Genomic DNA, 13390 nt, shown 5'->3' on the forward strand with positions numbered 1-13390 from the left:
CTGAAGTCATACTTTCTGCAATCGAGTTTGGAGCGGTTAACATTGAGTTTGTATCTATTGTGTGCCCTTGTATTATTATTGCAGTTGAAGCTGAAGTAGTCATTGACTGGTAGGACATTTAAATAAATTTTAATAAATACATTTAAATTAAATAACTAAATAAAAAATAAATAAATGAATAAAATCACTGATGCAGGAGAAAAAGGACAAAAATCTGGAGTTGAAACAATACAGGTAGTCCTCAACTTACAATCATGATAAAGCCCAAAATTTATATTGTTAAGTGAGAAATTTGTTAAGTGAGTTTGCTCCATCTTGCAACTTTTCTTGCCATATTTCTTAAGTGAACTACTGCAGTTCTTAAATTAGTAACCAGCTGAATCTGGTTTCCCTATTGACTCTGCTTGTCAGAAGGTTGCAAAAGGGGATCACATGGGTCCGGGACGCTGCAACCGTTATAAATGTGAGTCATCAGTGGTCAAGCATCTGAATACAAATCACATGACCATGAGGATGCTGCCATGGTTGTAAGTATGAATAATTGTTATAAGTGAGCTGTTGTAAGTCAAGGACTACTAGTACCAGACCATTGTAAAAACTGATTGAATTAATATATTTTGTCCTTCCTATAAACATGAGGATGAATGTGAAGTTTCACTTTTTAATCACCTACACCTACACCTAAACAGGGGCACCTGCAGAATTGGGTTTCCCTCTCCCTCCCTGTGTGTGTGTGTAGTGAAATCATAAATGCCAAGATGGAGGTTGCAACTGTGATCAAAATTCCTCCCTTTTTTATTTTAATATAATACGTATTACACATGTGCCACATGTACTAAAAAGGGATGGGTTTTTGACCAATCTGTTATAACTTCCATTTTGACTTTTTAACACTGGCCCTGCGGGATATCCCCCCCCAAGCATTTTCAGTGAGTTTTATTATTCAAAAACAGAAAAATCAACAGTACAACTGAAGCTCACCTGCCTTATTTAAGTAATGTTTAGCAATGGATGAACTTCCTTGGGGTGTTACAAAGTTATCTGCTCCTTCCTTCACCACCATTCCTTTTACTGGGACAGTCAATGGCTTCAGGACTCCATGAGACAACAAATCTTCATAAAAGCTACAGAGAGAGTTAATCTGTTAACTAATCTTTTTTTCTGCTCTTGTACAGATTTTAGGTTATACTGCTTTTAATTGGTTCACTGTTCGATGATTTTAAAACTTCTTTAGGATAGAAATTCAGAGTTATAGATCAGGGGTCTCCAAACTTGGCAACTTCAAGACTGGTGGACTTCAACTTCCATGCTGGCTGGGATATTCTGGGAGTTGAAGCTCACTGGTTTTAAAGTTGTCAAGTTTGGAGACCCCGTTCCAATTTTTTAAAATTATTGCCTTGCTTTCAAAATGTTGCCCTTAATTAAATTACATACACTAATTTGGACAACATCCTACAAAATGGGAGAAATAGAGTGCAAAACTGGCCCCAACTCAGGGGTGGGATTCTATCGGTTAAGACTGGTTCTATAGAACCGGTTGTTATGATTTGGAAAATTGGCAAATCGTGCCCCTGGCTGGGCCCACCCCTCTTGGTCTGCTCCTCCCCTCCCAGTCAGTCCCTATCGCACATGGGCCACTAAGCGAGCACCTGGTCATTAAGTGAGGACCACTTAAACTTGGGTTGCCAGCAGATGGCCCCCTGCCTGGGCCTTGCCTGGGCCTCCCCAGGCCTTGGAAATTGGCAAAAAGCACTTGCTAAGCAATTGGCCACTAAGTGAGCACCTGGTCATTAAGTGAGAACCATTTAAATTTGGGTTGCCAGCCACATGGCCACACCCACCCGTCACATGACCACATAGCCATGCCCAATCAGCAAGCCACTCCCCCCAGCCACATGGCCACCAAGCCACACCCACAAATGAGGCCACACCCACAGAGCCGATTGATAAGAAATTTGAATCCCAGCCCTGATCAGCACCCAGGGTTCATTATGAAAGGGGGATTTCATTTCTTCCCTTCTCACAGCACTACTAAGACCTGAAACTAAAAAGGCTGACATTTGGTTCCAAAAATGCACACAGCAGCATGTTTTCCAATACACTATCTAATTAGTACCTTGTTTTAGCTTTCATCTACAGAAATAATTTAATTTGCAAGCAACATTATTCCTTCCATTGGAGTTTTATGTCTGCAGACCCCAATGTAGTGACTTTTTCTAAAAGAAACGCTTCAGTGTGTTGGCTCAAGAGTCATAGAGGTTATGGTAAAGGTATAGTAGAAAAGAATTTGGCCTTTATCCCCTGTCCTCAGTATTGCTTCTAGAAGGAATAGTTTAGTGATTAGTTTAGAAAAATGGGTCTCAAAACTTTAAGACTTATGGACTTCCACCCCCAGGATTTCCTAAACAGCTTGACTGGCTAAGGAATTCTGGGAGTTGAAGTCCACATGTCTTAAAAGTTGCCAAGTTAGGAGACCCCTAATTTAGAATACTAAAGAAAATAAGTTCTGGAAGTTCTGGAAGAATTTCAATTGGTTTTGTTTTAAATTAATGGATTACGTTTAGAGCAATGTGTGAATCCATGCCACTGTGGCTTTATTTGGCAAACTATGGTCTAGCAATTCACCCTGGAGGCAATTCACCCTGGAGGTAATCAATATTCAATAAGATTGAGAAGCTGTAAGAGAAGCTCCAAACTCTTCAACACAGAACAGTCTCACCAATTCTTGTCTTAGTGAGTGGCTATGGACAACCAATTAAAGTTTATAAACCACCACTTTCAATTTTCCATAATGCCTGAACTACATTTAATTGGAAATCTAAAATAGGCCCTATAGGTGGTCCTCAACTTGCAAATATTCATTTAGTGACTATTCAAATTTACACTGAAAAATATGACTGGGAGCAGGGAGGACTTACACAAAGATTCCCATCTTCCAACTTGCCAAAGTATTAAGGACATGGCCCCACATATTGTGTGCTTAGCCACAGTGTAATTATGGTTTGTTGAATAAACTATTTCTGGATGGATTCACATAATGGATTAAATCCAAGCCAAATGTGCAATGTCTGAACCCACCATATTTAGTTTATTTTATTGTCATTGCACCTTGTACAATGAAATTAAATGCCACCTTCAGTGAAAATCTGATATTGCATTAATATTGCACTATACAATAGAAGTCAATATAGTTACTACCCTGGGATAGAAGCTGTTTTTCAGTCAATTTGTCCTTGTTTTTATTATCCTGTATTGTCTTTTGACCAGTGCTGCAATGTGAGCGCCCCAAGTCAGGTCCTCTTTTATGGTAACACCCAGAAACTTAAATCTGGCCACTTGCTCCCCTCGGTCGCCATCGATAAGCAAGGGTTGGAGGTCTGATCTGTTCCTTCTATAGTCTACTATAAGCTCCTTGGTCTTATTGGTGTTAAGTCTGCACTACTATTACTATCAATCTTATCATCACCCCTTATCGCCCATCCCCTCCCACTTGTGACTGTATGACTGTAACTTTGTCGCTTGTATCCTTACCATTTATATTGACTGTTTCCTAGTATGATTTGATTACTTATTGTTCCCCATGACAATCATTAAGTGTTGTACCTACTGATTCTTGGCTCTTGACGAATGTATCTTTTCTTTTATGTACACTGAGACCATTTGCACCAAGACCAATTCCTTGTGTGTCCAATCACACTTGGCCAATTAAAGAATTCTATTCTATTCTATTTATTCTATTCTATTCTGTTCTATTTCTATTCAGTGTTGTACCTTAATGATTCTTGACAAATGTATCTTTTCTTTTATGTACACTGAGAGCATTTGCACCAAGACCAATTCCTTGTGTGTCCAATCACACTTGGCCAATGAAAGAATTCTATTCTATTCTATTCTGTTCTGTTCTATTTCTATTCAGTGTTGTACCTTAATGATTCTTGACAAATGTATCTTTTCTTTTATGTACACTGAGAGCATTTGCACCAAGACAAATTACTTGTGTTTCCAACCACACATGGCCAATAAAGTTGTATTCTATTTCTATTCTATTCTGTTCTGTTCTATTTCTATTCAGTGTTGTACCTTAATGATTCTTGACAAATGTATCTTTTCTTTTATGTACACTGAGAGCATTTGCACCAAGACAAGTTCCTTGTGTGTCCAATCACACTTGGCCAATAAAAGAATTCTATTCTAAAAGAATTCTATTCTATTCTATTCTGTTCTGTTCTGTTCTATTTCTATTCAGTGTTGTACCTCAATGATTCTTGACAAATGTATCTTTTCTTTTATGTACACTGAGAGCATTTGCACCAAGACCAATTCCTTGTGTGTCCAATCACACTTGGCCAATTAAAGAATTCTATTCTATTCTATTCTGTTCTATTTCTATTCAGTGTTGTACCTTAATGATTCTTGACAAATGTATCTTTTCTTTTATGTACACTGAGAGCATTTGCACCAAGACCAATTCCTTGTGTGTCCAATCACACTTGGCCAATAAAAGAATTCTATTCTAAAAGAATTCTATTTTATTCTATTCTATTCTGTTCTGTTCTGTTCTATTTCTATTCAGTGTTGTACCTCAATGATTCTTGACAAATGTATCTTTTCTTTTATGTACACTGAGAGCATTTGCACCAAGACCAATTCCTTGTGTGTCCAATCACACTTGGCCAATGAAAGAAATTCTATTCTATTCTATTCTGTTCTGTTCTATTTCTATTCAGTGTTGTACCTTAATGATTCTTGACAAATGTATCTTTTCTTTTATGTACACTGAGAGCATTTGCACCAAGACAAATTACTTGTGTTTCCAACCACACATGGCCAATAAAGTTGTATTCTATTTCTATTCTATTCTGTTCTGTTCTATTTCTATTCAGTGTTGTACCTTAATGATTCTTGACAAATGTATCTTTTCTTTTATGTACACTGAGAGCATTTGCACCAAGACAAGTTCCTTGTGTGTCCAATCACACTTGGCCAATAAAAGAATTCTATTCTAAAAGAATTCTATTTTATTCTATTCTATTCTATTCTGTTCTGTTCTGTTCTATTTCTATTCAGTGTTGTACCTCAATGATTCTTGACAAATGTATCTTTTCTTTTATGTACACTGAGAGCATTTGCACCAAGACCAATTCCTTGTGTGTCCAATCACACTTGGCCAATTAAAGAATTCTATTCTATTCTATTTATTCTATTCTATTCTGTTCTATTTCTATTCAGTGTTGTACCTTAATGATTCTTGACAAATGTATCTTTTCTTTTATGTACACTGAGAGCATTTGCACCAAGACCAATTCCTTGTGTGTCCAATCACACTTGGCCAATGAAAGAATTCTATTCTATTCTATTCTGTTCTGTTCTATTTCTATTCAGTGTTGTACCTTAATGATTCTTGACAAATGTATCTTTTCTTTTATGTACACTGAGAGCATTTGCACCAAGACCAATTCCTTGTGTGTCCAATCACACTTGGCCAATGAAAGAATTCTATTCTATTCTATTCTGTTCTGTTCTATTTCTATTCAGTGTTGTACCTTAATGATTCTTGACAAATGTATCTTTTCTTTTATGTACACTGAGAGCATTTGCACCAAGACAAATTACTTGTGTTTCCAACCACACATGGCCAATAAAGTTGTATTCTATTTCTATTCTATTCTGTTCTGTTCTATTTCTATTCAGTGTTGTACCTTAATGATTCTTGACAAATGTATCTTTTCTTTTATGTACACTGAGAGCATTTGCACCAAGACAAGTTCCTTGTGTGTCCAATCACACTTGGCCAATAAAAGAATTCTATTCTAAAAGAATTCTATTCTATTCTATTCTGTTCTGTTCTGTTCTATTTCTATTCAGTGTTGTACCTCAATGATTCTTGACAAATGTATCTTTTCTTTTATGTACACTGAGAGCATTTGCACCAAGACCAATTCCTTGTGTGTCCAATCACACTTGGCCAATTAAAGAATTCTATTCTATTCTATTCTGTTCTATTTCTATTCAGTGTTGTACCTTAATGATTCTTGACAAATGTATCTTTTCTTTTATGTACACTGAGAGCATTTGCACCAAGACCAATTCCTTGTGTGTCCAATCACACTTGGCCAATAAAAAGAATTCTATTCTAAAAGAATTCTATTTTATTCTATTCTATTCTGTTCTGTTCTGTTCTATTTCTATTCAGTGTTGTACCTCAATGATTCTTGACAAATGTATCTTTTCTTTTATGTACACTGAGAGCATTTGCACCAAGACCAATTCCTTGTGTGTCCAATCACACTTGGCCAATTAAAGAATTCTATTCTATTCTATTCTGTTCTGTTCTATTTCTATTCAGTGTTGTACCTTAATGATTCTTGACAAATGTATCTTTTCTTTTATGTACACTGAGAGCATTTGCACCAAGACAAATTACTTGTGTTTCCAACCACACATGGCCAATAAAGTTGTATTCTATTTCTATTCTATTCTGTTCTGTTCTATTTCTATTCAGTGTTGTACCTTAATGATTCTTGACAAATGTATCTTTTCTTTTATGTACACTGAGAGCATTTGCACCAAGACAAGTTCCTTGTGTGTCCAATCACACTTGGCCAATAAAAGAATTCTATTCTAAAAGAATTCTATTCTATTCTATTCTATTCTGTTCTGTTCTATTTCTATTCAGTGTTGTACCTCAATGATTCTTGACAAATGTATCTTTTCTTTTATGTACACTGAGAGCATTTGCACCAAGACCAATTCCTTGTGTGTCCAATCACACTTGGCCAATTAAAGAATTCTATTCTATTCTATTCTGTTCTATTTCTATTCAGTGTTGTACCTTAATGATTCTTGACAAATGTATCTTTTCTTTTATGTACACTGAGAGCATTTGCACCAAGACCAATTCCTTGTGTGTCCAATCACACTTGGCCAATAAAAGAATTCTATTCTAAAAGAATTCTATTCTATTCTATTCTATTCTGTTCTGTTCTATTTCTATTCAGTGTTGTACCTCAATGATTCTTGACAAATGTATCTTTTCTTTTATGTACACTGAGAGCATTTGCACCAAGACCAATTCCTTGTGTGTCCAATCACACTTGGCCAATTAAAGAATTCTATTCTATTCTATTCTGTTCTATTTCTATTCAGTGTTGTACCTTAATGATTCTTGACAAATGTATCTTTTCTTTTATGTACACTGAGAGCATTTGCACCAAGACCAATTCCTTGTGTGTCCAATCACACTTGGCCAATAAAAGAATTCTATTCTAAAAGAATTCTATTTTATTCTATTCTATTCTGTTCTGTTCTGTTCTATTTCTATTCAGTGTTGTACCTCAATGATTCTTGACAAATGTATCTTTTCTTTTATGTACACTGAGAGCATTTGCACCAAGACCAATTCCTTGTGTGTCCAATCACACTTGGCCAATTAAAGAATTCTATTCTATTCTATTCTGTTCTGTTCTATTTCTATTCAGTGTTGTACCTTAATGATTCTTGACAAATGTATCTTTTCTTTTATGTACACTGAGAGCATTTGCACCAAGACAAATTACTTGTGTTTCCAACCACACATGGCCAATAAAGTTGTATTCTATTTCTATTCTATTCTGTTCTGTTCTATTTCTATTCAGTGTTGTACCTTAATGATTCTTGACAAATGTATCTTTTCTTTTATGTACACTGAGAGCATTTGCACCAAGACAAGTTCCTTGTGTGTCCAATCACACTTGGCCAATAAAAGAATTCTATTCTAAAAGAATTCTATTCTATTCTATTCTATTCTGTTCTGTTCTATTTCTATTCAGTGTTGTACCTCAATGATTCTTGACAAATGTATCTTTTCTTTTATGTACACTGAGAGCATTTGCACCAAGACCAATTCCTTGTGTGTCCAATCACACTTGGCCAATTAAAGAATTCTATTCTATTCTATTCTGTTCTATTTCTATTCAGTGTTGTACCTTAATGATTCTTGACAAATGTATCTTTTCTTTTATGTACACTGAGAGCATTTGCACCAAGACCAATTCCTTGTGTGTCCAATCACACTTGGCCAATAAAAGAATTCTATTCTAAAAGAATTCTATTCTATTCTATTCTATTCTGTTCTGTTCTATTTCTATTCAGTGTTGTACCTCAATGATTCTTGACAAATGTATCTTTTCTTTTATGTACACTGAGAGCATTTGCACCAAGACCAATTCCTTGTGTGTCCAATCACACTTGGCCAATTAAAGAATTCTATTCTATTCTATTCTGTTCTATTTCTATTCAGTGTTGTACCTTAATGATTCTTGACAAATGTATCTTTTCTTTTATGTACACTGAGAGCATTTGCACCAAGACCAATTCCTTGTGAGTCCAATCACACTTGGCCAATAAAAGAATTTTAATTCAAATGCTCTGTCCAGGTCAACTAGGGGCTTCCCTCCTTTTTGCCCAATACCATTTGCGCATCATTCCAAGCCCCTGATGCCAAGGACGAACTACCACCTGTTGCTACCTACAACAGCATCGACTCCCCACCCTTTCCTTTTACCTTCCAAGCCAAAGAGCTGCCGTTTTTTCCCCTTTCGCTCACCTCTGATGCGCCTTCGCATTGTCGGGCGTCCGCGTGATGTATTGGCCACCCAGATCGGCCGTGCATTTCGGATCGCGATCGCTCCGGCTCGTCGACATTCTTCCCCCTTGGAAAGTCACGTGCGTGGAAACAAGAAAACCGTTTAGCGCGCGCGCGCTGCCGCCAGTCGCCCAATCAGCTTCTCCGGAGGGGCAAGCCTGAGCCTTAGTAACAGGGGAAAACACCCCCCCCACCCCGAATCCCACCAATCCCCGCGCACCACCGGTTGCACGAGGGCGCTGCCGGGCAACCTCTGGGGCAATGACAGCGGCTGTAAATCTTTTAAGCCATGAATTTCTCTATACTGAGATTTGCATTTGGGGGGGGGGGGGTGCATATTTCGGGATAACACGGACCGAGTGACCGCCGTTCGCAATCTCAAGAGTTTTACCTTCTTGCTATTAAAAATCCCTTAGCAACAGATTAAACCAGGCGATCCCTATTGGAATCCCACCCGAATCTCGAGGGCTTTGCCTCGGGTGTTTTTTGGCCGGGAAAAAAGCTCGCTCTTTGCCGGCTGACGGGGAAAACGAGTTTCGTTTTTTTAAAAAAAGGGGTGAGGGAGGTTCTGAAATGGAGTGCTAGGCGTGCACTTTGAAAGGGTTTCTTATCCTTGGGTATAGGATCGCGTTTCCTCTGAGAGCAATCCTGAAAAGGAGCCCGACAACCCATTCGGTGCCAGATGAATTGCCGGCAAGACCGGAGGAGGGGGTTGGGGGGAGGAAGCCTGGCGGTTTTAATTTCCCCGCAGTCGCGGGTTTTACCGCTAACCTTCCCGGATCCCAGCGATTGGCCGCCTTGCCTTTTTACACAGTAAGATTCTGCGCCCAAACTCACCTGCGCCCTGCGCCTTATCCCAAACCACGACGCGCAAAAGACGCTGAGGAAACTCGGCGCGCAAAAGCGCAGCGCACAGGCTACCTGTCAGCCCGGCTCCTACGATCAGAATCCGCGCCATGACTCGGCCGTCAGACAGAGGAGGCGGTCCGGTCCGGCCTACCGACCAAGATCCTCCTCCTTCCTCCTCCTTTTCCCGGAGTTTATGCAATCCAGAAGCCGAGCGCAAGCGATCTGCCCTTTTTGTTGTTGTTGCTGCTGAGGCGTTACGGCGGAAGGAGGGATTCCCAGGCCCCTTTCCCCTCTTGAAGACGCCGACCTTGTTCGCAGCGCCAAGAAGAAAGCAGCTTTGCGCCGCGGTTGCCTCAGCAAACACGAGGTGGAAGACTGGGTTAGCCGTTAGAGGTCTAGATTTAGCCCAATCCCGCAGGAAAGGGCGAAATGGACTCCAAAAAAAAAAAAAAAAAAAAAACCCAGGGCCGGAGGGGTCAACTTGACCTTGAAAGGGGACACACACACACCCGCTTTGTAAATCTTCCCAGCTAGGCAACTTTGGGCGGCCGCGATCTGGTAAATGTTTTAATTCTGGAAACTGGAAATCTAACGGGAGGGTTGAAATGATCCGTATTTCCACAGGAGCTGTGCATGGGGCTGGACTAGAAGACCTCCAAAGTCCCTTCCAGCTCATCCTATCCTATCCTATGCCTATTTTCCTATTCCTATTTTCCTGTTCCTATTCTATTCCTATTCTTCTATTTTTCTATTTCTATTCCTATTTTTGTACTTCCATTCCAGTCTATTCCATTCCATTCCCTATCCCTATTCTTTGTCAGTAGATTTTTATGCAGGGTGAGACTTAGATGGGTCTGATCATTCGGACTCCACCCATCTTCTAATGGGCGGTGAAGGATATGATGTCTGGGATGGTATTAGGTCTCCTGCCTTGAGCAGGGTGGATGAATTGGAAGACCTCTGCGGTCCCTTCCAGTCCTTAAGATTTTGTGTTTTGTGTCTACTTTGATGCTGAAGCAGAAATGAGCAGCCTTTGCTCAGTTCCATCCTGACTCTGTCCCGAATTAAAGGGACTACAAGGGTAGTAAAAAGAGAGTTATTTTTTTTCTAAAGGAAGGAAGACCATTTGCACATTCCTGGGATTAAATATCTATGGAGATTCTCAGTCCCCAGTTGTGCTTGTCCCAAAGGTGTTTTTTTTCCCCTCAAAAGGCAACTGGGCTTTATTTTTCCTTGAAGATGTTTTGCTTCTCATCCAAGAAGCTTCTTCAGTTCTGACTGAGTTGGTGTGTATGTGTGTGTGTTTGATTAAACCGTGTCACTCTGGACTTGTTTTTCTACCTTGGATGCGGCTGCCCGCAGGGGAACTGGAAGCAAACAAAGCTATCTGCCTTGCGGTATCTGGCAAAGGATGCAATTTCTGTACAGGTATACAGATTACCTCATTCGTGGCAGTTGCTTGATACTCTCCTTGGAAGTGGAAGTGTGATAATTGGCACTGCCTCTGCAAATGCCTCAAAATCCCTCAACTTTCACTCCTGTACCAAAAGTGCTTTTTCAAAAGGCAACTGGACTTTGCTTTTCTTTAAAGATGTTTTGCTTCTCATCCCAGAAGCTTTTTCAGTTCCGAATTGAACTTCAGAAATGAAGAAGTTTGTTGGATGAGAAGTGAAACATCTTCAAGGAAAAACAGTCCAGTTGCCTTTGAAAAAGCACCTTTGGGACAACCATGACCTGGATGACTGAGAATCTCCATAGACACTTTACTTCTGTAGAATCTATTTTTTTCCGTCTTTATTTAATTTTTTAAAATGTTTTAAAAATTCAGTGGAAAAGCATCTTAAGGTACTTGGCAAGGCACTCTAAAGACAATATAATTATAACTAAGCATGAAAAACGTACAAGTGGATTTATATTTATAATGTAATGAACTGAATGTTGCTGTAACACAGTTTTATGTTTTACATTGAAGTAAAGTAAAACTTTTCTGACAGTTTAAAGACATTTCATTAATTTTATTTGGAATATGAATATGAATTCTGTTAATTCTATTACATTAAATAGATGTACATGCATATTTTTATGGATTACCACTTTGCAATAATTTTGTTATGTCTCTCAATAAAATGACTAAAGTTTTATTTTTTAAAAAAGTAAAAAGACTTAGTACCCCTTATCTCTGGAATGTAACTAGAGATTTAAAAACTGTGTATTGTAGGATGAGGACTGTGTTAGTCTATGGTGGCAAAAAGTTTTGTCTCATGGTTTTCTCTGTGTAGAGAATTGAATGAAATAGGAATAAAATCTTATATCCTACAGTGAACTTCTCCTGTGAATCTGCTGTGTGGTTTACTGGTGGAATAATCTGATCCCCAATAATCACTTGAAGGCAGTTTAAAAAGAGTATTGTTAGACTTTCAACTGACAAGTTGGCTACAGATAAGATTCAAGATATATGGGTGACTTAATTATTATAAATTATTTGGTTCTTCTTATTAAAATACAAATCCTTTATATATGTACCTTGGAGTAAACTCTCAACTGAATAAAATCTACTTGGTTTTCAAATATAAAAAGTTCTTCAAATGAAATATGATCGTAAACCAGTATATTAAAAGTTATTAAATATGTCGGTACGCTAGCTACTAATAATAATGAAATCCTTGTTAAAATGACAACACTATTATCATCACTCACAGTGTAAAATAAGTTAAAGTGGTCACACAATAAACTTTATATCTGATGTACTGTGTCTTATTTCTGATGCAAACTTTCCACATGAGAAGAAGAGATGAGAAATCTTTGGGTGGGGTGAATGGAGAAGTATATGTAATTACATTTAATAACAGATAATATATTCTGTTACAGTTTTCAAGGTCTCAAAAAGCTCAGGATCAACATAATTTTACATTGGCTTATAATAATGGAAAGTACAATTATCACCTGCTTCATGCAAAGCAATTTGTTGGGTGAAAATAATAAAACTTGTGTGTATAGGGGAAATAACCACTAGAGGGAGGCATTGTTCTTCCTAATAGACGTCTCCACTATCCACCGTGGTCTTTTTAGCTTTTCTATTTAATTTTTCTAACTTTAATTGTTTTGTGGTACATTTAAAACTCTTATTATTACATTGTAAGTCATAGAAATTTCATAAATTAATTAAAGAAATAACAATATTTTATAAATACTCATTAAAAAAATGCTGGAGAAGAATATAATTTTGGATAGGATGAAAGAAAAGAAGACATCAACCAATGGTAAGATGGATGGATTCAATTACAACAGACATGTGTCCCCTTGGCAGACTGAAAGACCAGGTGGGGACAGATTGTCCGGGAGAAAATCTATGTGATCGAAAGAGTTGGCAGTAACTTGATATCCAATTGATGAATCAACTTCAGAGTTTCTTATAATTTTAGGGTATCTGACCATGTTATAGCCAAATGTCTAAAAATAAGTAGCTTTAGGTTTATATTTGAATAGTGCATACATTGTTTTTAATACAGAAACAACTTTCCCCATAACCTTTGCATGGTTTGCATTATATACTCAGATCTTATGAAGAGTTGTTTTAATTCTTGGGTTTTGGTATGTTATAATCATCTTTGGGAATATTTCCCTTCTACTATGAATAAAGAATATGTACTCAATGGTAGCTTTATGGTTTTGGAAATAAGGAGCCAGAGAAAGGTAAAGTGAAACTCTAGTCATCTGTATGTATGAATAAAGGGGCCTATAAATCCTAGTAATAAAATAAAATAGCTAATGTCAGGTGCCAGGGGAATCAGGATGTTTAGGCAGTTCAAATGAGCGTAAGATTATTGCAAGCTTAAGCTCTCTACAAAAAAGTGGGAATTAAGGCATTCAGGATGGGCTGGGTTTAGATCTCTTGTGGGTATGCAGGGATTTGTGACT

The 13390-nt window shown here is 37.9% G+C and overlaps 1 protein-coding gene across 4 annotated transcripts in view; it reads right to left on the bottom strand.

Moving 5' to 3' along the window:
• Nucleotides 1-9603, bottom strand: part of RNLS (renalase, FAD dependent amine oxidase) — a 129684-nt gene extending 120081 nt beyond the window's left edge. For all 4 annotated transcript variants that reach the window (XM_087932372.1, XM_026719930.2, XM_026719931.2 and 1 more), the window contains exons 1-3: nt 9461-9603; nt 8585-8690; nt 982-1124 (exon numbers count right to left, since the gene is read on the bottom strand). In XM_087932372.1, the coding sequence (XP_087788498.1) occupies nt 982-1124; nt 8585-8690; nt 9461-9581 (370 nt within the window). In that variant the 5' untranslated portion in view covers nt 9582-9603. The remainder of the gene's footprint in view (nt 1-981; nt 1125-8584; nt 8691-9460) is intronic.
• Between the last annotated feature and the right edge of the window lie 3787 nt (nt 9604-13390).

Source organism: Pseudonaja textilis, chromosome 4 (assembly GCF_049901715.1).
Source record: "Pseudonaja textilis isolate UNSWEBS1 chromosome 4, rPseTex1.2, whole genome shotgun sequence".
Classification (NCBI taxonomy): domain Eukaryota; kingdom Metazoa; phylum Chordata; class Lepidosauria; order Squamata; family Elapidae; genus Pseudonaja; species Pseudonaja textilis.